Below are 26,712 nucleotides of genomic sequence, written 5' to 3' on the forward strand. Positions count from 1 at the left end.
GGGACTCTGGCTGCAAGTGCATTTGACTTTGTCACCATCTCCATATGTGCTTTTTTTTGCATTTGTCATCCTTTTGCCTCTCAGTGCCTTGTTCTGGCTGTTTTCTATGGGTCCATCTTCCAGTTCACTAATTTCTTTCATCGTGTCTGATTTGCTATTAAATTCATTGAAAGATTATTCAATTTAGTGATTTTATTTTCCAGTCCCAGCACTTCTGTTTTATTCTTTCTCATTAAAAAAAAAAAAAAAAAAAAAAGTGTGTCATAGTTCCTATAACTGTATCTTCTCTAGATCTGCTTCTATAGGTTGTTTGTATCGCTTGGCTTGTAGTCACTTAGCATTGTCTCTGGCATGTCTGGTAATTTTTGATTCAGCATTTAACATTATATTTGAAATATTTGAGGCCTAGTTAGAGATTCTGGATTACATTATCTTCCTCCAAAGATATAGTTGTTGGCTTCTGGTGATTGGTTAATGGGGAGAGAATTTTGACTAACCCCACTTGGAGGTGAGCTGAGTGGGTCTCTGGAAAGGTGGACCTATCAGCTTCAGCATCAGCTGAGGTTTTAGCCACACCCATCCTCTCTAGGAGACACGTCACTCCATTTATTACCCCAGCTTGTGGGGTTATCTGATGCTTCAGCCACTCAGTGGGGTATTCTGCTCAGTTGTCAGTCTTTGGAGCCAGTGTTAGTGAATGCCTAAAGAGAAGAAGAGCCAAGTGTTGGGTTTATTTCTGTGGGGTTTTCTTCTGTCCAGGACCTATCTTGACTTCTTGGTTACACTGTGCCTTGGCAGCAATCTGGTATCTCTAAACTGATTTTTTTAACTGTGTCTTATCCAGATTTTTATGAATGGCTCTCAGTGGCAGTGGTGAATGTAGTTCACCATTATGGAAAGTGGACGACTCCCCTTTGACCTTTTCAGGCCTATTTTGGCACAGAAGGGTGATGAAAATGAACTTCATTTCTTCTTCCTTTCTTCCCAAGCTAGTGAATTACTAGACCATGAATGGCAAGTATTTGTCAAGCCTGATCTCAAGGTACTAGAGGTAAAGCAAATAACGTCTTTCCAGCCTTTTCCTGTGGAGCTTTCAGAGTAGTAGGAAGCGGGGCGAATGCTTTGTGATGATTTAAAGAAAGTTTTAGATTACATGATTTTGTTCTGTTAAAAGGGGAACAATAAATCCAAGTGATAACACATTTTGGACTAAGCCCAATTCCTGGCACAGAGCTGGTGCTCAGTCAGTGTTCCTTGTATTTGACTTCCTGAAGCACCTTCCTGGCTCTCCTCCAAGCTTGGCATTTCTGTCTTCCATCTTCAGAAACTCTTATGAGAAGTTGGGAATTACTTAAGTCTCAACCCATTCTTCAGACAGTCACAGAGAGTTGAAATATGAGTGGAGCCCAGAACAAAAAAAAGGACCAGAGTGTACACATCCCAAATTTCTCTTCTCTTATCTCATTTTGATAAGTCATAAGAAACCACATTTATCAAAAGCCCGGAAGAGTTACACTGGATGCAGACTTTTTCTTTGCTTTCTTCTTTAACTTGAAATTTAACAATGAATACAAAAAAAAATGAAATACATCGGGAATGCTTCTTTCACAGATAAATTGCAGAGAAAAAATACATGGAAGGGAAATCTACGGATTGAAACAGACTTAAAAAGCATCAACCAATCACACCGTGTTAACCTTATCTGGATTCTGATTTAAACAATATGTAAAAAGAATAAATTGACATTTTGTGAGGCAACTGAACATTTGAACACTGACTTGATATTTGATATTAAGAAATTTTTTAATGTAACCACAAAACCATTATTGAGCCTGAAAATATGACTTCTTATCTTCTAGAAATACATGCAGAGACATTTACAAAAGATATTTTATAATGTCTTAGATTTGCTTCTAAATAATAAGGAGGAAGGAGGAAGCCGGAGGAGGTTTGGAATAAAAAAAAAAAATTGGCCATGAGCCAATACTTGGAGCTGAGTGTTGGGTACATGAGAAAGCACATTATAGTGGTCTATGGGGTTTTTGTATACGTTTGAAATTTTACACAATAAAAAGCTAAATATATATATCAATAATAAAAAAGTATATCTAAGATCTGTCTTTGGATCAACTACCACTTTGCCTTATCTCTTCTCTTTTCATTCTTTGCATTTCCTGAGTAAACAATTAGCTTTTGCTCTAACTCCCTGTGGAGAGCACGGAGTCTGCTGATGTTGTCTCAGATAATCAAAGTCCTCATTTCATTTATCTCTTTTCCCATTAAGAGAACGAATCTTTCCTCCCAACAGGCTCCCCCACACCTCAGGAGTCAGGGAAGGCACAGTGACGATTCGCCTGTTGCCCAAAGAGGTAGGACGTCGCCGTTGAGTCCCCAGATGATCAGTAAACAGCCGGGCACTGAAGCGGCCCTGGCTTTTTGGGAAGAGTGAGCGACAAAACAAATTCTCCTGGCGGGGGGGTGGTGGGGGGAGTTAAAAGTCCTGCTGAAAAAAAAAAATTCCTACTGAGAAGGTGTTCCAATAGGGGAAGCCCTGCCCCTCACAGGCCCTCCCTGGTCGGAGAGTCCCGAGCTGAGGCCCAAGTCCGGGCGGTCACTAGCCGTGACCCCTGCGGGAAGCACTTCACCTGCCTAAACATCAATTTCCTCCTTTGGAAAACAAAGCTGACATTCTTCCCCTGCCTCCTTCCCTGAACCGAGGTCAGAGGAGATAAACCCCAGGAACGAATACAGAAAACTTCAGGCCACAGCATCATGTGACGGGGAGGGACCAGGACATGGATCCAGAAGCCCTGAGTACCTGCAAGTGGTGCATGAGAAACACGGGCCTCTTAGGCAGAAGACGACCCCCGTGAGCTAAGAAGTGTGTGGTGTCCGAGTCCTTCCAAGGTGACACTCGGGAAGAGCGCACCCTTCACCCCCCAGAGGAAACCCAGGCCCGGGTGCTCCCCCCTTAGTCCCGCTCCCCTCGGAAGCGGCACCGTCACAGCGGGGCTCGTTTTGCTGACACCTCCCCGCATCGTCCTCTAGTCTGATGATGACAATGTTGTGCCCAAGATTGCGAATCCGAGAACCCACCAAGGAGCCGACACCGATGCAAGCGCACAAGGGTTTATTAGGCAGCTCGAGCTTGGGTCCAAGTGTACCCGACACAGCGGGGCAGGGACCTGGACCCCGAAGTGGGTTACAGCTGGGTTTTTTATAGGCTGGTCTAGGGGATTTTCAGAAGGGGGGGAGGAATTTCTCAATTCTGTTTACATTCTGATGTGGGGCTTAAGGGCATTGAGCTCTGTTCTCATTCTAATACGGGACTTTCTACCACGGCCGTGGGCTCTGTTGTCTTTCTGATACGGGATCCCCTGCGAGCACATGGAGGACATTCGGCAGTTTCCCCGTCGAGTTCAGCTCTTACTCCCAGGGGCCCGACGTGGCTGCACTTGTGCTAATGCTAAACTTCGGGCGGGATGGCCTTCATTTTTCTCGGCCTCCACAGACAACCCCACCCCAGTGGCCTGACACGTGCCCCAACCGACACATGGACCACGGGGTCTGACACGTGGCGCCGACTCAGCGAAGAGGAGACTGGATGGAAACCCCCCCCTCCCCCGCGGCACCTCCCCTCCCCCGATGCCGGAGGCTCCTCCGCCCGCCCGGCCCTTAGGTCCGCAGCCGCCTCCTGAGCCCACGGGCATCGGGCATCGCCAGCTCCGGGCAGCAAAGTCCCCCAGGGGTCTGCGTTTCCCCGCCGGGAAGACGGTGCGCGGGAAAGAGGCGGGCACCTGAGTCCTGAGTCTGCCCGCTGCCCCGGGAGCGCCGGGAGCCGAACCGGGGACCCTGGACCGCGGCCCCCAGAGGCTGGTGGCACCAGACGGGTTTCTGGCGTCCGCGGACGGGATCACTGCGGTGAGACACCAGAGGCACAAGGAGGAAAAAGGAACCAGGAGCAGGTGGCCCTCTTCCCACTATCCCCGCCTCAGAAAGGCAGCTTCCGATGGGGGGGGGGCGGGGGGGTCTGCGGCCTGAGACTCCCGCCACGGCCACACTACGGTGCATGAGCCACTTTCCCGGCCACGTCAACCGCCTCACGTCTACACCCACGGCAGGACCGCCCGGAGGGACCTGGGAGGCTGGAGGCTGGAGGTGCCCCTGGGGTGGGCAGCTGGCAGGAGGAGGGGCTGCCGTGGAAGTGACCCAGGGCTTCTAGGACTTTACTTGCTGTTTCTGGAAAGAGGGTCATTGTACATTCTCAAGCTATTCCGGAGTGGATCCCATTCTTCCTGTGGGATGGCTGGGGGGTGGGGGATGCCGTCCTGGCTGGGCCTGGGGCTGGGGCTGGGGCTGGGGCTGGGGCTGGGGCTGGGGCAGGGGCAAGGGCAGGGGCTGGGGCTGGGGCAGGGAATGGGTATGGGGCAGGGAATGGGTCTAGGGCAGGGTCTAGGGCTGGGCATGGGGCTGGGGCTGGGACAGGGGATGGGGCAAGGGCAGGGAATGGGGCTGGGCATGGGGCTGGGGCTGGGGCTGGGACAGGGGCTGGGGCAGGGGCTGGGGCTGGCGCAGGGGCAAGGAATGGGGCTGGGGCAGGGCCTGGGGCTGGGACTAGGGCAGGGGCTGGGGCTAGGGCTGGGAATGGGGCTGGGGCAGGGGCTAGGGCAGGGGCTGGGGCAGGGGATGGGACTGGGGCTGGGGCAGGGGCTGGGGCAGGGGCAGGGGCTGGGGCAGGGCCTGGGGCTGGGAATGGGGCTGGGGCAGGGCCTGGGGCTGGGGCAGGGCCTGGGCCTGTGGCTGGGACTAGGGCAGGGGCTGGGACTAGGGCAGGGGCTGGGAATGGGGCTGGGGCTGGGGCTGGGGCAGGGCCTGGGGCTGGGAATGGGGCAGGGGCTGGGGCTGGGCCTGGGGCAGGGAATGGGGCTGGGGCTGGGGCAGGGGCTGGGGTTGGGCCTGGGGCAGGGAATGGGGCTGGGGCAGGGAATGGGGCTGGGGCTGGGGCAAGGGATAGGGCAGGGAATGGGGCAGGGAATGGGGCAGGGAATGGGGCAGGGAATGGAGCTGGGCCTGGGGCTGGGGCTGGGGCTGGGGAATGGGGCAGGGCCTGGGGCTGGGGCTGGGGCTGGGGCTGGGGCTGGGGCAGGGGCAGGGGATGGAGCAGGGGATGGGGCTGGGTCAAGGAATAGGGATGAGGCCGGGAATGGGGCTGGGGCTGGGACAGGGCCTGGGGCTGGGGCAGGTAATAGGAATGGGGCAGGTAATGGGAATGGGGCAGGGGCTGGGGCTGGGGCTGGGAATGGGTCTGGGGCAAGGCCTGTGGCAGGGGCTGGGGCTGGGGCAGGGCCTAGGGCTGGGGCAGAGAATGGGGCTGGGGCTGGTGCAGGTTAACCCCTTCCAGGGATGTGTGGGGGAGAGAGCCCTCACCCCCGGCCTGAGGCAGCGCTTCCTCGGGATTCGGCAGCGTGCCTGAGTGTGTCACCTCCAGATGCAGAGGAAGAGCTCCCTTAAAAATCATGTGTGCGTGTGTGCGTGTGTGCGTGTGTGCGCACGTGTGTGAATGTATATATAGTACGGAGTCACTGCTCACAACAGGATAAAGGCAATTTTTAGAAGGCATCTGCTCCACATTCTCAGTTCAGTTCAGGGGACTCTGACGAGAGATGATCAAGTGACAGACAAGGACACAGGGAACCGCCGAGGAGCAGGTGGGAGCAGCAGACGTGGCACCTTGGAGCCACAGCACGGGAGGCCGGGTAGGGGGAGGACGAGCCCAGGTGGACTCCAGGGGCACCCCGACGCCGGGGGCGGGGGGCAATGGGCGTAGGACGGCGGCTGCTGGGCAGCCCGGGGGGCGCAGCGGTTTAGCGCCGCCTTCAGCCAGGGCGTGACCCCAGGGTCCCGGGATCGAGTCTCACATCGGGCTCCCTGCGTGGAGCCTGCGTCTCCCTCTGCCTGGGTCTCTGCCTCTCTCTCTCTCTCTGTGTCTCTCATGGATAAATACATAAAATCTTTAAAAAAAAAAAAAAAAAAAAAGGGTGGCCGCTGCCCCCGGTGACACCAGACAGTTGCCTGCGGGCTCCGAGCGGGACTGGGGCCTGGAGACGTCCTGCCCGGACCTGGGAACAAACGTGAAATGACACGAGCAGCTGCGTGTATCCTGCACCCTCGTTTTTCCAGAAGTTTCAAACTAGGAACAGACCCCAGACGGGAGAGCCGCCTGCACCCGCCCGCGAACTGCGCCTCCAGCCCTGTTTGAAGACGCATCCACGACGACATGACGTGTCCCCAGCCCCGCCCTGCCCTCCTCACCCCTAGAGAGTCTTACAGGGGGGCTCCCGCTGCTGCAAACCGGAGACATGGCCCCGGGACACCCCCACCCCGCACGGGGGCCCCGCAGTGCCTCTCCCCGGGTGCCCTGCTTCCCCGCCCTGCAGCCCAGGGAGCTCCTTCTCCTCCTGTACAGCCCCTCCGAGGACACCTCCTCTGTGAAGCCCTCCCTGATGCGCCCAGGCCCTTCCCACCTGGGCTGCCCCGCACACTCACACACTCACACACACACACTCACACACACACACACAGCGTCCAGCGCCCACCGTGCCTCCACTCGCTGCAGCTGCAGCCCCAGGGAGGAGCAACGCAGGGTCCCAGCAGCGGCGGTGGCACCTGTCATCACGATTCTGAACACAATCAGGAAGGACAAATGTGGTGACCTCCCCGCCGGGCGCCAGCCGGTGGGCTGGTACCGTTTCTGGAGGCTTCTCCTCGGCTCTCAGGCCTGCCCAATAACGCTGCCCCACGATGCCCCCGGTGCAGCCTCGGTGAGGAAGGCGGCAGCCGGCGCTGGAAGTGACAGACGGGACACGGGGCACGCAGCGTGCCACGGGGAAGGGGACAGATGGCCTCATACCCGCAGGGAAGGAAAACAAGGTAACGACGGCGGAGGGCAGATCACACGGAGCTGTGGCCCCGCTCACCAGAAGGGGACACGTACCCCCAACACCGCAGCGGCGGGCGGAGGAGGAGGCCGCGCGGGTCCTGGAGGCCGCCGGCTGCGGTCCATTTGCTCGGGGCCGGTTTGGGAGAGATTCTGGGCGTCACAGGTCCCCAGCGGGTGGGCGGCGAGGGTGATCCATGCAGGTGGCAGCTGTGTCCTGACGGAACAGTCCCCCACCCCCACGCCGCCGTCCGTGCAGGCCAGGGGCCCGGAGCGGGGGCCCAGCGTGGCACTGCCCTCACCAGGGAGCCCGCCGTCCCCCCGAGCTCGGCCTGGACGCCCACCGAGGCCTGCGGAAGTCCACCCGGCGTCCGGGAGCTCGGGAACTCCGCTCAGTGAGGCCAGCGGGGCCCGTGTGGGACCCCGAGACCCCAGAGGCGACAGTGCTGCCCGAGGATGTGGCCGGGACGACAGCACTGCAGAGCACGGAGTCCACGTCGGGGCGCGGCCGCTGCCCTTCCGAGCCTCGGTGTCCCTCCCTGCAGAGCAAGAGGGCTGCGCCTCCGGAAGCTCCACGGTACGATGCTCAGGCCCGATTGGAGGTGAGGCACCTACAGCCCCGCGGGTCCCCGGGCTCATGGGAGGCAGTGACAGGGCCGGGCAGGAGAGGAGCTGCACGTTTGCAGAAAGCGCAGCGGAGACGAGGGCACGTGAGGGGCGACGGGGGCGGGGGCAGGGACAGTGCAGGTTCCTCCGCGGTCTATGCACCTGCAGGTCCCCCCGTCTGACTGTGGCTGAGCCCGAGCAGGGGCTGGGGGGCCACGAGGCCCTGGGCAAGGAGCGGCCGGTGCCCGTGTTCTGCAGGTAGGCACCCCGCACACAACCCCCGTGAGAACCCAAGTCCCCCAAACTGCTGTGCGACCACGAAGTAGGTTAGCAGCCCCTGCGAGACCTGACCTCCCTGGGCGCGGCCCGTGGCGGGGCGGGGCTCCTGGACACTCCTGCCCACGCGCTGACAGGTTTGCCCATGGAGCCAATGCCCCCCCCAACCCCGCGTGGCGCACTCCGGTGCCTGCCCCCGCCCTGCCACCCACCCCGGGGCCGCGCCTTGCCAAGGGACAGCTGCCGTCCCTCTGCCGCCGCTGCCAGCAGGACCGGACCTGCCCCCGGGGCCACCCAGGAAGCGCCCGCGGGCTGGCCGGGGGCCCTGAGCTTGGCGGGGGTTTACGAGGGGCTGTGCCCGGGGACGGCAGCCTTGTGGGGAGAGCTCGCCTCTGAAACCCCGACTCTCCGGCTCCTGTCGCAGTTCCAGAGGGGTGCGGACCCCAGACCCAGGACGGCGGGCGCGCTGGAGGCCCAGACCTCAGCCCCTCCAGGGAGGCAGACACGGACGAGGCAGGTGTCCACGCATGAAGGATGTGACAGCCAGGCCCGTGCAGCTTCTCGGAGGCGGCGTCCCTGGCCCAGCAGAGCGCCACCGTCGGGGGGCCACAGACCCCAGGGGCACAGGGGATGCGGGGCTGTCCCTCCTCCTCCCGGCAGCCCTGGGCAGCCACCTGCCCCTCACTGTCCCCGGGTCGCCGTGTCCGTCGTGCTTGTACGCCCAGCAGAGAAGGGCCAGGGAGGCCCAAGCGAGCTGAGCCGCGCCCGTCCCTCCGCTTCACGGCGGGTGCGCTCACGCCTCAGCCTGGCAGGGGCTGCGGGACGCACGGGGACATCGCGCTGTGTCCCCGCCAGCCCGTCCCTGCCACTGCGGCCCCGCACCAGGCCCCAGCCCGGCGCCCAGGCCTCCCCGGGACCTGAGCCCCTCCAGGTGCCAGCACTGCCCTCCCCGCGCCTCGGAAGGTGCCCCTGAGATAAAGGAGGGCGACGCTTTGAGCACCAGAGCCCGGAAGCAGGCGGAGGGGTCCCCGCGTCCCTGGCCTGGCATCGGGGCGCAGCAAATCCGTCCAGGGCTTGATGAAAGAGACAGCGCCACAGGGGCCAGGGGATCCCACACAGCTCCGCGCTTCTCTCTGAAAATGTGTTGTTTCTGTAGAAATAAATACAAGGGGAGAAGACAAATAAATAAAGCAAGCCAACGAGGGGAGAGTAGGCATCCCCCAGGCTCGGCCGCCTGGACGCGCCAAGCTGGTCCACGCCGCGCTGGGCGGCCGCAAGCTGGGGAGGGGCGCCCGGCGGCCCAGGAGGGGAAGGGCGTGGGACCCCCTTCCTTCCCGCCCCGCTCCCAGCAGGTGCCACATCAGGGCGGGCAGGAAGGGCTGCCGGTCTGCGACGTGCAAGCTAACGGCTTCCCATCAACGGTGGCCGCGCGCCTGTTGTTCTGAAATCAGCGATTTTCCACCAACAATAGCTCCAGAAATAGCGCAGGGTTAACAGACCGCGTGCACATCATTGCCTCGAATCACCGGGTGCTATCCCAACGCGTGTGTCACGGCTTGCACAGTCCCCGTGAGTTGTTTTCCTTCTTCTTCACTTTGTTTCAGAAATCAGACCCCGAGCGCGTCTTCCCGCGTTGCCCCCTTGCCCTTGTGTGATTGTCTCCTCTGCCACCACACCTCGGGAGCCAGAGACATTTTGAACCAGGATACCTGTTCCCGGACTGTCTTCTAGATCGTTCTAACTTAGGACTCCTGCTAACCCAGCGAGAATACTCTCCAACACAGGTGTTTCCATCTTTGTCGTATTTCTGCATCCAGTGGGCCTCCCTCCTATTGTTATATCCGCATTTATCTCCTACGATTATTGGCTGTTCTCACTTCTTTTTTGTGTATCTCTGTGCTGACTCTGCAGAGCCTTTTGCCACCTGTTTTCCTGGGATAGCTTGCTGCCCCAGCTGCTTACACAAACCCTCACCCACTGGGCTCTGTCTGCCGGGCATGCGGAAAACAGTTCCCCGGATTCTTAGTTCGCCTTTGACCTCGTAGGAGACGTGTCTCCTGTTTCATACTTCATGCGGGCACAGGCATCAGAACTTGCCCTTGTGATTTCTGGGGCGGGGGACACACAAAACCAGACTTTCTTTTCAGCGTTGTTTGGTTCCAGAACAGGTGCATTTTGGGTTTTAGGGTTTTTTTTTTTTAAGATTTTATTTATTTATTCATGAGAGACAGAGAGAGTGAGAGAGAGGCAGAGACAGAGGCAGAGGGAGAAGCAGGCTCCGTGCAGGGAGTCCGACGTGGGACTCGGTCCCGGGTCTCCAGGATCAGGCCTTGGGCTGAAGGCGGCACCAAACCGCTGAGCCACCGGGGCTGCCCTGGGTTTTAGGGTTTAATCCCCTGATGGATACGGTTGTACTAAGTTCTGAAGGCGTAGGACTCAAACTACCTTCCGCCTCCACGTGCCGAACGATTTGCCCCCAAATGTGTCAATGCAGCATAAACCTCATCCTTCTCACTTGGTCTGAAAAGCCACCACTCCGCTCAGAGCCGGTCTGTCTGTCCCCCTGGCCCCGCGCCACCCACACCTGGTTTTCACGACCAGCGCCTTAAAGACAGTTTACTTCCTGGCGGGTCGCCACTCCGACATGGCTCTTCTCTAGGATTGTTCTTGTGAATTGGAGGCCCATGGTTTTTCTTCTTCTTCTTCCATTTTTGGGGAGTAATCTTTGAATCTGTAATGAGCGTGGTTTTACCTGGTCGTTGGAAAAATAAGTGAGTGCGGAAATACATGCTCAGGAACACAGGGCTCTCTGATCTTCCCTGCATGCCCCCACCCCCTGCACGGGGCCCGAGGCGTGGCCTTGAACCCCAGGAGTCCAGCTCTGCGGACCCTCTGTTCTGCACCCATACGCGGAAACATTCGAAACTGAAATATTTGTCAGTGATTCTTCTTTTACGGGTTTTGCTACGAGGCATCTCCCCATCCAAGAGTCACCTTGTCGTTGGTCCCAGCTCGAGGTCTGTGTTCCTGGGTCCCTGGTCTGGGCAGATAATCCAGAGGTGGCCCACCCACTCCTTCACTCCATTATGCTCCTCCTGCCCCGCCTTGAGTGTGTCCCTCCTTGCATCTTGCTGACCTCTGGAAGGTGGGGGCAGCACTGAGCCATGCCTGTGGCCCTGTCCCTTCCTCCTTGGGAGAGATGGCATCCGCCATCTCTCCCTACTCCCTGGTGTCCCCTGTTGGTGGAAGGTTGACTTCAGGGAGGTGGCGCTCTGTGTGTCAGCGTCTCATCTTTGGATCTTGGTCCAGTGATCTATTGCTGTGCAATCTGCCAGCCCACGCTTGGTGGTTCAAACGACAATGTATCGCTATCTCTTGTGATGTTGTGGGTTGCTGGGCTCAGCTGGGAGGTCCTCGCTGGGTGCCTCTCAGGAGGTTGCAGGAGGATGGCGGGGGAGCAATCTGCAGGTGGTACTGGGCTAGATGTCCAAGATGACTGTTCCATCCCATGGCTATCCCCTCAGCGGGATGCTGAAGCAGGAACACCAGGGGGCTTCTGGGCTCTCTCTCATGCCTGGAAATTGCCTGGAGGCCACGGGATTCAAGTGGAGGCTGCGTGGTGCCCATGGCGCCTGAGAACTAAGTGCCACAAGTTCCCTTGGGGGCCCTGACCAAAGTCCCAATATAAAGCTTGGCACTGAGGGAGAGGGACTGTGACTTTCACTGACAGGAAAACAAACCTGGACAAAGAATAGTGGCTGTGGTAGTCTTGTAGTTCTGACACAACCTGAGGAGCATTCCACCTGAGGAGGAATGGGGAAGGCACTGCAGAAAATTACCCAATATTGGACTCCTCACCAACTTTAGTGCGTGGGAGAACACTTAAATTCTATATTATGTTTCTCGCACATGAGTGTCAGGAGCAATGAATACCTGTAACCATTTTAAGTTCCCATAAGCACAGAGACATCATTAAGAATGAATGGATAGACGAACAGATGGGCAGATGGAAGGATGGATGGATGGATGGATGGATGGATGGATGGATGGATGGTGGATAGATGGATGGGTGGATAGATGGATGGGTGGATGGAAAAATGGATGGGTGACTGGATTGATGGATGGATGGGTGGTTGGATAATGAATAGATGGATGGATGGATGGATGGATGGATGGATGGATAGGTGGATGGATGATGAATAGATGTATGTATGTATGTCTGGATGGATGGATGGTGGATAGATGGATGGGTGGATGGGTGGATGGATGGATGGATGTATGGATGATGGATAGATGGATGGTGGATAGATGGATGTATGGATGGAAAAATGGATGGGTGACAGGACTGGTGGATGGATGGCTGAATGTATGGATGGATGGGTGGATGATGGATGAATGAGTGGATGGGTGGATGATGGATGGGTAGATGGATAATGAATAGATGGATAGATGAATGGATGGATGGATGGATGGATGGATGGATGGATAGGTGGATAGATGATGAATAGATGTATGTATGTATGTGTGTATGTATGTATAGATGGATGGTGGATGGATGTATGGATGATGGATAGATGGATGATGGATAGATGGATGGGTGGATAGATGGATGGATGGAAAAATGGATGGGTGACTGGATTGATGGATGGATGGGTGAATGTATGTATGTATGGATGGATGATGGATGGATGGATGGGTGGATGGATGAATGAGTGGATGGGTGGATGATAGATGGGTAGGTGGATGGTGAATAGATGATAGATAGTTGGATCCCGGGTTGGATGGATGGATGGATGGGTGGTGGATGGATGATAGATAGTTGGATGGATTGATCAGTAAATGATGGAAAGATGGATGGATGGACGAATGGATGGGTGGATGGGGGGGGATGGATGGGGGAGTGGATGCAAAAATGGACATCTCAAAACATGATGTCACTTCTTAGTATGAGTTTCCTGATCTTAAAATGAGAATGTGATCTGTTCACTGTCTTATGGCAAAGTCAAACTGAAAATTACATGAAATGATGCTTGGAACAAAATCGTTTCAATAAATATTCACTTCTTTGCTTTGCCCTTCCGGGGCTCTGTTTGTCATGTAGAGTTAATGTCCTCCTTTCCACAATATGTGCTCTCAGAGCAATCCAGTAACTTCTTGTGCCCCGCAGACCAGCATTTGCAGGGCCGTTTCTTCAGTTTCCCAGGTCAGGGTCTTCTTTCCTTACCCACAGGTCTATACGTGGGGCCGTGGGGCTCCAGTGAAACCCAGTGAGTTGGAGATCAGTCAAGTGCATGTTTAGTTATTTTTTTCCTGCCGCTAGTTCTGTAGGCTGGATGTTATTCTGAACACCTTGGCCCTGGAAAGTAAGGTGATCTAACTTGGGCAGAGTCAGGAATGCAAGGCATAGCACCCCGCTAGCTGCCTGCGGGAGGTCGGCAAAAACAAGCTGATTCAGGAGACCTTTTCCCTCGCTGAGTATCAAGTTGTCTTGCATCAGTGTTCACTGTGATTATGCAAAACAAGTGAAGAGAGCAAACATGTTTTAAACACGAATAGAGATCAAATGAACTTAAGGGTTTTAATAGGATTCTAGCTCATTAGGTGTTAGCCAAGGCTGTTTGAGGAGGCATCAGGCCATGGAAGCTTGTGAAGCCTCCTTAACTCTTCTGTGTGAGCTAGAGCAGAGCTTGTCACACTGCGGTGTGCTCTCGCGTCCCTGGGGGCTTGTTTAAATGGGAATTCTGACTCAGGGTGTTGGGGTGGGGCCTGAGAGTCTGTATGCATTCTAACAAGCTCCCGGGTGAGACTGATGCTGGCATTTGTGGGCCACACAGAAAGGATCTGGAGGCGCCTTGCCCGGGGTCTCCGTCACCCATGTGGATGCCAGAGCTGTGAGAGGGACTCACGGGCAACTGTGGAAGAAGCCTGCTGGTCCTGATTGAATTGTCTCCTGCTCTGTTCTCCCCCACACCTCCTGCCCCTCTGCTCCTGAGTCTGCCCCCCCTTCCCTTCCTCTCATCCCGTTACAGCGCCCGCGGGATCTCTGGTCTCAGCGAGATGCTGTGTCACTGAAGCGCTTCCACCGCTGACCAGAGAACGGCCCAGGGCCATGCCTACCTTGAAGCCCACAGAACCCGAGTCGGACAGACACCCGGCGTGGTCCAGCCCCGCCTCTGTGTGCGTGCAAGCCATTGCCGGGCCTTGCTCTGTGGTCTTGGAGCTCGTGCATGTGTGTGCTGTGATGCGAAGCTCTGACTTTTCCCTCAGAGTAGCAGTGATTATTGTCAAAGAAAACCTAGTGCTGGACAGTAAAAGCTTTAAAGCTGTAAAAACACATTTTATTCAGGACTATTGCAACTTGGGGGGAAGAGACCTCGGGATGGACCTGGGCGCAATCCCAAATACCGCAAAGGCAGGTGGGAATTTATATAGCCAAGATGCTGGGCAGGGTCCGTGGATGGGAAATCACCAATTCTAGCTAAAACGACCTAAGAGGATTCTGGCTGAAGGCAGGCCGGGGAGATCAGACATTATCTGGGGGGCGGTGGGGGATGAGGGCCTAGTCTAGATCATGGAGGGTGGGGGTTCTGGTGACACGACTTAGCAGGGCTCCTGCTAAAACTGGGTTTGCTAGGAAGGGCACAGGTGGTTCCAGGTTGAGGAGCTGATCCAAGTGTGGTTGAACTTTGTCACCACCCAAGGCAACCGCCTCGTGCACACAGAAGAATCCCCAGGAAGCTGTATGCAAGCACACGAGGTTATCAATAACTTTGAAGTCAGCAGTGAGTGGCCTTCACTCCCTTCAGAGCTTAGCGGGGCGATCGCAGGCCTACTGTGCGCCCGCCAGACGCCAGACGCGCCCAGCTCAGCGCTATGCAGGACAAAGGCCCGGCGGCCCCGGCGGCCCTCCTCTCGTCAGGAAACACAGGAGGCCCTCAGGAGAGGAGACCTTCTCTTCCTCCATGGTCTCCGGTCCTGGACGCTGAGCTGGTTCAGAAGGAACACACCCAGCCGGAGCCCCGGCAAGGAGCCTTGGGAGCAGGCCAGCGCGGCCTCGGTCTCCCCGCTTCTCCCTCTGTCCGCCGGAGGCTCCCGGTCCCCTCCCAGTCTGTGGGCGGCACCCGGGCTCCCGGGCCCCTGGCACCCTTCCGCGGCTCCGCACAGGGACCCGGCCCGCCCCCTGGGAGCTGGCGCCGGCCTGCGGGAGAAATGACGCAGGGCTGCAGGGACGGGGCACAGGGGACCTGGCACCCACCTGGGCTTTGAGGTGGAATCAGGGAATTTGTGATGTTAGGAAAAAGCAGAGCGCTGTCGAATTTGGAAGAGGAAAGACTTTTCTCAGATCTGCTGGCAGGGATATCATAATCCGGTCAGAAAGGAGCTATAAATGGATTTTCTCTCCAGACAGAAGGGGGTTTCCATTTCCACGGCGGTGCGCGCTCCCCCCCCCCCATCCCACGCTGCCGCTACAGCCGCCGGGACTTGGCTTCTGCCCTGAGGCCACCCTACAGCCGAGCTGAGCCCCCACCGGCCCCACCCCAGGGGAGCTGCCCAGTCCTCTGTCCCCCCACCTGGTACTCCAAGTGCTCAGATGCCCCCCAGCACCCCAGGCTCCCAAGTCACAGGGAAGCGACTGAGCTGGAAGGTCCTGGGGGGCAACTAGTGAGTGGCCGGGCCTCGTGGGCCCGACCCTTCCGCGAAATGAAGAGGCCAGAGCAGGCGACGGGGGAGCCGGTCAGCCTCGAGGGCGGATCCTCACTCTGGCGTTTAGGAGGAGGCTGCCTTCAACGGGTCGGCGCCCCACGGGCCCGTGACCTGTGGCGCACGGGAATCCTGAGGTCGTTCGCTCCGACCCCGGACGGTCCCGCCTCAGAGGGCGCCTGGGCCGTGTGTCGGCTGGGCTCAGCTCCTCTGCACTCTTTTAGGATCCATGTTGATCTCAGAGGCAGCTTCCAGATGCTTCCAAGCGCCGCGCTCCTCTTTGGGACGCCGCGTCTTCGTGTTGCAAGCCAGTGTCCGCGGCGCGGGGGAGCAGGGGGCAGGTCCGGGTGGGGGCCTGGAGGGCGCGGCCCGAGGCCAGGGATTGGTCGGAGCCTTCAGACCCTTCTCAGCAAGTGGCTGGTGGGCTCCGGCGGCCGCGACCACCCTGGCCGTCGGGGCTCAAACAACACACATTCGGTGCTCACGCTGGCACCCAAGGTGAGGGTCCTGGCGAGACCACCCCCGCCCCCCCCCCGCAGGCGCTGGGCCTCCCGGGCGCTGGGATGCAGAGACGGGGCAGCGAGACAGAGACCGAGGGCCGGGTCCCTGTCTTCCTCTTCTAACTGGGGTGCTACCCCCACCGTGACCCCCGCCCCCAGCCCTAATCACCTCCACAGGCCACGCCTCCCTAGACTGTCAGTTTGGGGGGCAGGACTTCAACATTTGAATTTTCGGGGAGACGCAAACATGGGGTCCCTAGCTGTGTTCATAGGAAGAGATACCGTAGGGTGACAAAGCGTCAGAACTGTTGCTCCCAGCGCCCTCGTCCAGGGCGATCACGAGGCTTCGCACGGGTTACTTCTGGAAATTCCACCCGAAGCAGGGATGCATGCCGTCCCAAGCACACACGCTCGCACACTCACATACACACGTGCACGCGCGTGCATACACCCCACTGTACAGATCACAAAATTAATTACATGCCAACTTCCTGTTCCTGTGGTTCTTCTGAGTTCGTCGTATCTTACCCATTGCACCCCCCAAAGTGACGCACGACGGTGGGCGGCAGGGGAAACTCCCACTGATGGAGAGTCTATCCTGAGTCTTTCTGCCCCTCGCACGGGGACACCCACAGCCACCTTGTCCTGCCCCTGCCTCCACCGCCTGCTTGTCCAAGCCGGAGGTCTCCTCTTTCCCTGCAAACAGGCTGGTTCCTGTCCTGCGCCTTCCCTCCCACGCCAGCCGCCCCACCACGCAGGGCCCACCTGGCTCGCCCGCGACTCCCCTCACCTGCCGTGCAGCTGGGCCCCCCAGAAACTCTCTTCCCCTCCATCCCTCCCGCCCCACCTGGACTGGCCTCCTCCTCTTCACTGCCCTCAGCTGCCCACTTGCTTGAGCCCTAATCACTGGAATCCAGGCTCCACTGGGGCAGGGTGGTCTGCTCTGCCCCCGGAGTTTCACCAACTCCCAGAATAGTGCCAAGCAAGTGGCAGCTACGCAGCAATTGTGTTAAATTAATTAATTTATTCCCCATTTTCTGAGCCACAGACGGGTCCCTTGGCAGGTGGAGCTCTCGACCTCTGGGATGGTCCACTGTCGAAGACCATGTGCTTCCCCCTGGGATCTCAGCCCCGGGGCCTGACAAGGGCTCCGAGGTAGGTTGGTGACGTGTGGCTGGAGGTCTGACTGTCGCCCAGCAGGCCCCCCGCATCAAAACGGTGGAGACCGGGGGCCGGCTCGGGGTGTGAGGACTGGCCTGCTCGTGGACATCAAGCCCAGGCCTCCAGGAGGGCCTGGGGGGGACCCAAGCCGTGACCGGGGCCAGGACGACAGGAGGGCCTTGTTGGCAGGCACCCTCCCCGGCCGGGCTCGGCAGGCGGGCCACCCCCCAGGACAGGTGAGCGGGACGGTCCCGTCCACGGAAGGGGAAGATAGAGGAAGCTGGGCGCCATGCAGGCGGCTCCTAGGGACAGAGGAAATCCCGCCTGCCAAGTGGGCGTCCTGAGGCCCAGATCGTTCCACCAAGGCAGGCGTGGACCGGACGGGCCTTCCGACCTCCCTGCGGTTCCCTCCTCCTGCGGGCGGGCATCCCTCGGGGAGAGCCACACCGACCGCAGGGGCCGTCCTCTTGGCCAGACCTCAAACCGTCTCCCCATCTGGAGGCAGCAGGCTGCACCCAGCGCCCCTCTCCCCTCCCCAGCATCACGGCAGGTGTCACCCCTTTCCGGCCCCGTCTGGGCTGCCCCAGGCCCATGCAGCCTCTCCCGAGCCCCATCCCACCACCCGAAGGGGCTCGCACTTCCGGCCTGCCACCGGGGCGTTCCTGCCTTGGAGCGTATTCCTAGAACCGAGGTTCCCGTCTCGGGGGCTACTGTTTTCCACGGCATCTCTCAAAGGCCATTATTCTATATATACACGTTTACGGACGGCACGTGTCTCCGGCTTTTCAAGCCGCGGCTGTGGAAGGGGCCCCAGGCCGTTCTGAGAGCACGAGAGACACTGAGACCCAAGCCCGTGCTCGGCCACGCGGGCTGTAGATGCTCACGCCCTTGTAGCAGGAGGAGAACGTTTGGCAAACTGGCATTAAAATTCTCAAAACAAACTTATTAGTTAATGCAGCCTGTCACCATGACAACCAAACAGCACAAAAACAAACCATTAGCACACGGATTTATTACTGTGGAAGGTTTAGCTAATACCATTCCAGAGGTATATTATTTTCCACTTTCAGCTCTAATAATAAAAAAAAAAAACTCTAATTTAAAATCCAGCATGAGAGCACAATCTGGCACAAACATCCACACACAAAAGAACAGCCTCGAGTGCGTGCGGGCTCACATGTCCGCGTGCGGGCGCCCTGACCGGGTGGCGGGCAGAGCATGCTTTCAGGCCCCACGTGCAGGTGCGGGAAGCACACAGGTGTGTCGCCGTGTCGGCCATTCTCCTCGACAAAAGTGGCGCAGAGGCATCAGTTACAACCAAGTGTGGGAGAGGCCGCCGGCACGGCTCCCGGGGCGCACCCGCCGCCTCCTCCGGGCCCTGTGAGGTTTCCTCCGGAAGAGGACGCGCCCAGAGCAGGTGTGCGGGTGCCATCCTGTCCCCACGCCGTCGCCGTCGCCGCCACCACGGCTGCCAGCTCCGCCGGGCTCCTCCCACCTGGAAACACCCTCTCCGCTCTGCTTTGGCTCAGTCCATTTGGGTGTCACCGTCCGAGGCATTTCTAGGCCAGGCTGAGGCCTAGAGCGACCTAGATTGACCTGATTGCTCCCTGGGAGCTCTGCAGCTTGGGCTCTGGCTCCTGAGCTCCGCTTGGCCCTAGTGGGCCCTGGGTCAGCGATCAAACCCTGCAGAGGGGAGAGTCCAAGACGTCTCCAAGGCACCCAGGAGGGGCAGTCGGGGAGGAGCTGGTAAAGATGCCCCAACGTGAGTTAACTTGAGGTCACGGCATCCCAGCCACAACCCCAAGCACCAGAGAGGGGTTCTGGGGTACATGCAAGGGTAGATGTCCCTGGGGCCCTAGGGGCAACGATAGGATCAAGAGGGTGGGGGTCTGACCGTGCCACCTTGGAGAGGCCCCGTGGAAGGACACAGGTGCTCATGCAGGCAGGCTGCGGAGGCACCCGGGATGGCTTTGCCCCAGCCAGGGACACGGCCATGGGGGCCCGGGGGCAACGGGAGTCAGGCGCAACGCGACCTTGGTGATGAGGTCCCATCTGCACCCCCCCTCTTTGATTTCGGGCTCTGACTGGGAAGGTACAGAACACGCACAATAGCGTATTGTATTCAAGGGGAAGAAAACATACGTGTCAATATTTTTACAAGCCCGAGTCTAACAGAGGACTTATGAAATATGAATAATTACAGTGGAATGCCACAGGAAGGACTGCGCCAGCTTCCACGTGCAGTGTTTTACAAGCATTAGCTCACGCGGTCCGCCAGCCATCACGGGGTCGGGGCTGTCGTTATCCCCGATGAGAGGGTAAGAGAGGCGAAGAGCGTGGTCCTCCGTCCCAGGGCTGCCGAGCGGGGGGCTGGTGTCTGCGTCTTTGCCTTCAATGCTGAAGCCCGAGCTCAACCCGGCAGAGTGGACCTGGGGGCCAAAGGACAGGGCAGCAGATCCACCCAGTGCCCCAGCCCCCCGGGAGGGCTTCAGATAGACCAGGAGCTCCCGAGGCCGTCTGACACACCAGGGCCGGGGACGATCCAGGTGGTGCTCAAGCAGCAGATCCTTAGCCAGCTGCAGCAGGCCGGCCGGCCCTCTGTGCCTCGCTCGCCCCGGCAAGCCCAAGGGCCAGAAACACCCCTGCTGCCCATGCTAACCTGCACCCTGCATCCTGGCCTAATGGGGCCAGGAGAGACCAGTCCCGGGTTCCTTCCCTGGCACAAGCAGGAAGGGCCGACCTGGTCCCTGGATGCAAGACCAGCTGGGTCTGAGTCCCACCATCCCTCCCTCTTCCTCCTCCCTTCTTCCTCTGAGCTGGACAGCGGGCCACCCAAGGGGACTATTGGGCATGCAGCTGAGGACTCAGCCAGTCTGGGTTTGAGTGGAAGAGAAAGCAGGAGCCCGGGCAGCCACCCACACCACTGTCTGAGAGGGAAGTGGCTGCAGGCAGATGCAGGGGGGACCCTGTGCCCTCGAGGCTGGGCTGACCTTCTGCACAAGGTCTGGGAGAGCAAGACAAACAGAAGACTCTGGAACAGAGCTCCCTTCCTGGAGATTCCCCCTCATTAGGGGCCCCAAAGGATTGCATTTGCACCCCCCCCCGCCCCACCCCCCCCGCCCTGGCAGCTGAAGGTATGAGCAGGAAAGGGAAGTACACCCACAGGTAGATGAGGGGATGAGTAGGGGAGGGGACTGTTGGGGATAGGGAGGAGCAGGGAGGGCTGAGTCCATCCTTCGTTGGTCATCTGCCCAGCATCTGCATGGGATCCCTGGAGAAGGAACGTCCTGGACCTACTGGTGGATGAAGAGGGGCACTGTGGGTGAGAATCTGGATGAAGCCGATAGTGAAGGCTGGAGGGCCTGAGACATGTTGGAAATGGGTGGATGAGACCGTGTCCGTTATCCTACCGAAGAGCAGTATTTGAAGGCACCTTTCTTGCAGGTGCTCCTGCAGGTGGAGGGCCTCCTCCTACTGACCCAAGGCTCTGTTCTGTCGAAGAATAAATGGTTATTCATAGATCATGGGGTAATTTCAAACGTATGAAAGAATGGAATTAGCCATAAAGCAGACCCGTTGTGGTCAAGAGCAATTATCCAAGAATTCCACACCATTTTCTCAGGACGGGCTATGATGTGCAAACTACTGGATTTTTGTCCAGTTCAAAATCAGTATCACTGGTAGAAATAACACAAAATAAAGGCAACGAAGACCGAAGCCGCACACGGTGAAAGTTGTTGAGGGGAAAAAAATGGAGCGAAACATCATCGTTGACATTGAAAACTATGAAATCAGGCCAGGAAAGATGAGAGTTGGTGGAAGTAATCAACAGAAAGCAAAGTAGCAGAATGGAAAAAAAAACGTGTTAAGTTTGTCGAGGATTGAGATTGACGGGAGAATAAAAAAAAATTCCAAGCAAAATTTAGATCTGTGCAAATTATCCAAGAAATTGGGCTTTGGAGAAGTAATGGCCACAAAAGAAAACCCATTAGCACGGAAGATAACAGTCGTTGAACTCAGACATGGGTAAAAAAAAAAAAAAAACACAAACAAAAACAAAACAAAAAAACTCCACAAAAATGGATGAGTCAGATCTTTACTGAGAAATAAAAATAGAAACAATTTGGTTAACAGCGATGTGGGTGGAGAATTGATCCAAATACTAAACTGGTTTAATGGAATTAGCTTCAGAAAATACTTCCTTGATGAATGTCAGCAGCTATTGGTGTGATTTTGATTAATACGATGGTTCATGAAACTTGGAACAAAGACTCTCAGAGTGAAAGTGTCTGCGGCGTCGACATGGAGACGCCCGGACGGTCCACCTGTAGGGGCCCTTCCTGGGCGGGGGGGGCAGGGCGGCCACCAGCCCAGGGGTCACCAGTCCACCGCCTCCCACAGCCTTTGCAGAGACGTGATAGTTGGGCTGTACCAGAAAGAATGTCCTCTTCCTTCCAGATTTCTTCTCAAGCCATGAGAACCCAGGCCTGGGGCTTCAGGTGGCCACGTGCCAGCAGGTGCAGACACCTGTCCAAGGACTACGTCCACCCAAACTGGGAAAGACGGAAGGGAAGAAGCCAGGACAGGAGGGGAGATATGGAAAGAACTGCCCACTGCCCTGGCCCCTGGCTCCAGCCACCGTGCCTGATGCCACCAGTTTCTGCCCCTGCCGGGGAGGCGACAGGTACTGTAAGCGGGGCTCCACCAGCTGCGGCCCCTGAGCCTGCGTAGTACGAGAGTGGGCACCCCTCCCCCCCCGTCAGGTCATGAAGCAGGTGTCAGGGAGGAAAGGACAGGGTGGGCCAGAGGCGTGAGGTGCTGGCCCGTGACCACAGAGGTGACCGCTGCAGAGACGGAGCCCTTCTGGGGAGGTACCAAGCAAGGCTCGCGGTCACCGGCACGACCGGTTGAATCACAGTGAGGGTCATTGATTTGGAGACAGTCCAGGGATCTGGAGCTGGGAGGGCAGACATGGGACTGCGGGGCTTCAGAGTCATGCAGGACGGTGTGTGTCTGGTTCCTCGGGGATGGAGCAGCTCGGCCGGAAGATCTGGAGATGGTGGCACAGCCGGGTGGGGGTGGCACGGCCGGGTGGGGGTGGCTCAGCCGGGTAGGGGTGGCTCGGCCGGGTGGGGGTGGCTCGGCCGGGTAGGGGTGGCACACCGGCTGGCCGTAGCCCCCGAGCCGGGAATCCACAGCCTGGGGCTGATGGCCAGGGCTTCGTGGGCCTCAGGTTCCCTCCCCAGGAGGCTGCACCGAACCCCCTCCCCAAGCTCACACTTGCAAGTCTTCCTCCTGGCACCTCGGGAAGGGACTTTACTTGGAAATCCAGGCCTTTGCAGGTGGCAGCGGCTCAGACGAGGCTACCCGGGGGCGGGGCGAGCCCGAATCCACAGGACCATGGCCACCGGGAGAACGGAGGCGAGGACATGACGGTCGCAGCAGCAAGCAGGAGCTGGGGCGGGGGGTCGTGCAGCGCGCCCCTCCCGTGGCCTCAGATGGCCTCTGAGCCCCTCCCCCTCTCTGGGAAAGTAAGCTGGCGCCGGGCCCCCCGAGAATACACCCCTGTTGGCCCGCGGCGGCGAGCTCTGTGGCCCAGGGAGGCGTGCATTCCCCGCGGGCTGCCCCAGCCCCGGTGTCCTCCACAAGGGAGGCACAATTGCGTGTCCACACCCCCCCACGCTGGGAACAGACCCAGTGCCCTTAGACAAGGGCATGGACAAGCCAGCTGTCCGTTCACACGGTGGACAGCCACCCAGTGGTGGAAGGAGCAAGTCCCCGAGACGCGCGCCGTGGAGGGAACCTCGACTGTCAGGCCTCTGAGCCGGAGGCGTGCTGCAGGATCCCAACCCAATCCAGGTCTACACTGCCACCCAACCGGCGGGGAGAGGTCTGGTCGGGGTAGTGGTGGCTGCAGGGGCAAAGGGGCAGGAGGACTTTTGGGGTGACGGGGATGGGATGTTCTGAGTCTTGGCCGGGGACTGGATACCTAAGTGTCTACATCTGTCCACACTCGTCCAACTTAGTGTACGTGGCGTGTGCAGCGCGCACCTGCCGAGTGGGCTTCGAGTCTGCAAGCCAGACACGGGAGGCGAGTGGTGCGGAGGCGGCCCGGGTCAGGCGGGGGCAGCGGAGCCGAGAGCGACAGGGAGCTGTTCACGAGGAGACACAGTTTCTGGATCTTTCCTCTTCTCCTCCACGTGGTGACTCTCGGGGGGCTCCCGCGCGATGCCAGTCAGCTTCCGAGGCACAGAAACGCGCATACGCGGTGGACGAGATCGCATCTCGCCTTCCAGGGGGAGACCCGTCTGGGAGAGACACGCGTCCAGCGCGCCAGGCTGCGCTCGGGTCAGGAAGGGAGCCCCACGGCCGCGGGGAGGGGGCGGCGAGGGGTGCTGGCGTGGCCGGGGCGCCCGGGAGGCTCCCATTAGCCAGGACCCTGCCTTGAGCCCCAGGTGTGGAGGCGGGCCCTGCCGGGGCAGATGGCGGGAGGAAAGCCAGTGGAGGGCACAGGGGTGCGGGGGGCAGCCGTCCCAGAACCGAGGACCGACAGGGCCGTGGGGGTACCCGCTGTCTGTGGGTGCTGCTGGGAGCCCGTGGAGAGGATGGGCGGGGCTCCCCGGGCATCGGCTCAAGGTTCCTAACAAGCGCCTCTTGGGCTTCGGGTTTTGCAGGTGGGGTCTCCCGGGGCGGGGGAGCCTCGCCGGGGCTGCCCTGCTCCTCGCTCCACCTTCTTGGCCCCAGTTCTCAGACCCGTTACGCCTCGCACCTGCCACCTGCCGCCGCCCTGCAGCCACTGCCTGGCATCTTGGGTCCCCAGGGTGGGCCTGGGTGCTGTGCCCGGGTGCTGTGCCTGTGGCCCCGTGGGGATGAGGGAGATGGGAAGGGGAGACTGAGAGCCGCTGGGGTGGGGCGGCGGGGAGAAGCAGAGCGGTGGGGGGGGCGACAAGGGAGCCCAGGACCCATCCATCGCCAGGAGCCCTGCCTGGTGCGCCCCGGGGGCACCTATCCCCACCCCGGGGTACGCCATGTGACGCCCAGCCCGTGCCCCCAAGACCCCCAGAGGCCTCCACCTCACAGCCCTGTCCACAGAATAAAACCCAAAGCCCTTGAGTCCCGGGGCTCCCGTGTCTGCCCCTGGCCCCCTCTGGGATTGCTGCCCGTGGCCCCACACCTGCCTGGGCGGCTCCTGGGGCTCCCGGCAGCTGGACACGAACCTTGTGCTTTCCTCTGGAGCAGACGGCCGGGGCACACTGAGGTCAGTTTTACAGGGTGTCAGGGAGCCCCCCCCCCCCGCCCAGGACCGTGCCCACTGTCCCCTGCAGGCCCAACCCTGTGCATCGTGTCCCGCCCACCCCCCGGCTTTGGTCCTGCCAGCAGAGCTTTGCTGCTGGGTGTGGCCAGGGAAGCTGGAAGGGGGTTCTGTGGTCTCCTTCCCCCCTCAAGGCACATCCTCCCCAGGCACAGGCCCCCAGGCACATCCTCCTCCAGGTACATCCCCCCCAGGCACAACCCCCCCCAGGCACATCCCCTTCCATGCACATCACCCCCTGGGCACATACCCCCAGGTACATCCCCCTCTAGGCACATCCTCCCCCAGTTACATCCCCCCAGTTAGAGCCCTCCTAGGCACAATGCCCCCCAGGCACAGCCCCCAGGCTCTCCAGCCCCTCCCCCCTCTCTGGGAGGCCTGGGTCCACTGTCCTCATCCCCACCCCCGCCCCGGGAAAACCAGACCAGGTTGGAGAAAGTAAGCGCTTGCAGACAACCCACGCCCGGGGCCACTTGTGCTTTATTCTATTTTAGAACCTGAGCATCCTTCACTCCTGGCAGGATTGCCCAGATAATTCATCACTCAAGACAACTCTCATTTTCATTTAGCCAGAAATAAAAGGTGTCCCCAAGTCACTGGCTGTAAAATTGGACTAATGTCATGTGGGGTGAAGGGAGCGGAGGGCGTCAGTGCCGTCTTGCCTTCCTGTGATTGGTAGGCCGCTGGCAGACTTCTCCGTCCTTAAAAACTCTCCCTTTTCACGCCACAGAAAACCCAGGGCTGAGAACTGCGTTCCTGTAGGAAAAAGTGGTGCAGAGCCCGCTGTTTTCACGGAGCGCCTGCACCCGAGCTGGCCGGCTCGCCCCCTCCCCGCCCGGCCTCTGGCTGCTTCTGAAGAGTCCATGTGTCCGCCGGCCCTCTGCAGGGGGTGCGGGTGGGGAGCGCCAGCCAGCATCCTGGGGAGGCCAGCATCCCCAGTGGGCACCAGCAGCCCGGGGAGAGGGGTGCAGCATCCCAAGAGTCACCAGCATCCCTGGGAGGGCCAGCCATCCCGAAGGTCACCAGCATCCCGGGTGGACACCAGCATCTTGGGGGGCACCAGCATCCCCAGGGGGCACCAGCATCCGGGAGGCCAGCATCCGGAGGGGGGGCATCATCCCAGTGGGGGGCAGCATCCCGGGGGTCACCAGCATCCCAGGGGGGCCAGCATCCGGGGGGGCCAGCATCCGGGGGCCAGCATCCCAGTAGGGGGCAGCATCCCGGGGGGCACCAGCATCCCGGTGGGGGGCAGCATCCTGGGGAGCGCCAGCATCTGGGGGTCACCGGCATCCCAGGGGGGCCAGCATCCGGGGGGGGCCAGCATCCCGGGGGTCACCAGCATCCCAGGGGGGCCAACATCCCAGTGGGGACCAGCATCCCGGGGGGGGTCAGCATCCCAGTGGGGACCAGCATCCCGAGGGGGCAGCATCCCGGGGGGCAGCATCCCGGGGGGGCCAGCATCCCCAGGGGTCACCAGCATCCCGGGGGGCAGCATCCCGGGGGGGCAGCATCCCGGGGGGGCAGCATCCCAGTGGGCACCAGCATCCCGGGGGGGCCAGCATCCCCAGGGGTCAGCAGCATCCCAGGGGTCACCACATCCCTGCGGCCATCTGTCCTGCTCCTAGGGGAGCCCGGGGGCCCACTCCTCCGGAGTCAGCAGCGCCATGAGGACCCCAGTGCTGCTGGCCCCCGGGGCTGTAATCCTTGGGGTGACCTGAGGTCGTGGCGGAGGGGCGACGAGACCTCCTGCCTGTGCCGCCAGGCCGACCCGGCCCTCCAGGTGCCGCCAAGTCAGGGCGGGGAGCGGCTCCAGGTCGGGCGAGGAGGTGGCCGCTCTGTGACACGGGGTCACGGGGGGACCGGCCGTGGGCAGCCCCGCCTTGGGGACCTGTGCTTCCAAGAGCACCCTGGGTTGCTGTGGGGCTCGGCAGGGAGGGAGGGTCTCCCTGTACAGGTACTGGGGGCTCCCGGGGCCAGGCCTGGGGGGATCCGAAATCGCTCCCACACATTCCACAGCCAGAACTTGGTGACATGCCAGTCCCTAGGGGACAGCACAGGATGCTGGGAAGTGTAGTCCCTGACAGCACGGGCTGCTGGGAAGTGTAGTCCCTGACAGCACGGGCTGCTGGGAAGTTTGGTCCCTAACAGCACGGGCTGCTGGGAAGTGTAGTCCAGCTGTGAGTGGGGGCGGTGGGGCTGCCATCCTCACCCTCCCAGAG

The 26,712-nt window shown here is 59.5% G+C and overlaps 1 protein-coding gene across 1 annotated transcript; it reads left to right on the forward strand.

Moving 5' to 3' along the window:
* The first annotated feature begins 22,321 nt into the window (after positions 1 to 22,321).
* On the forward strand, positions 22,322 to 24,054 carry LOC119865820. Its single transcript, XM_038573036.1, has 3 exons — positions 22,322 to 23,040; positions 23,208 to 23,529; positions 23,856 to 24,054. Exons 1-3 carry the CDS (start codon positions 22,611 to 22,613, stop codon positions 24,052 to 24,054), a joined length of 951 nt encoding a protein of 316 aa, XP_038428964.1. The 5' UTR covers positions 22,322 to 22,610.
* Positions 24,055 to 26,712: the final 2,658 nt, after the last annotated feature.

This window comes from Canis lupus, chromosome 25 (genome assembly GCF_011100685.1).
Source record: "Canis lupus familiaris isolate Mischka breed German Shepherd chromosome 25, alternate assembly UU_Cfam_GSD_1.0, whole genome shotgun sequence".
NCBI lineage: Eukaryota > Metazoa > Chordata > Mammalia > Carnivora > Canidae > Canis > Canis lupus.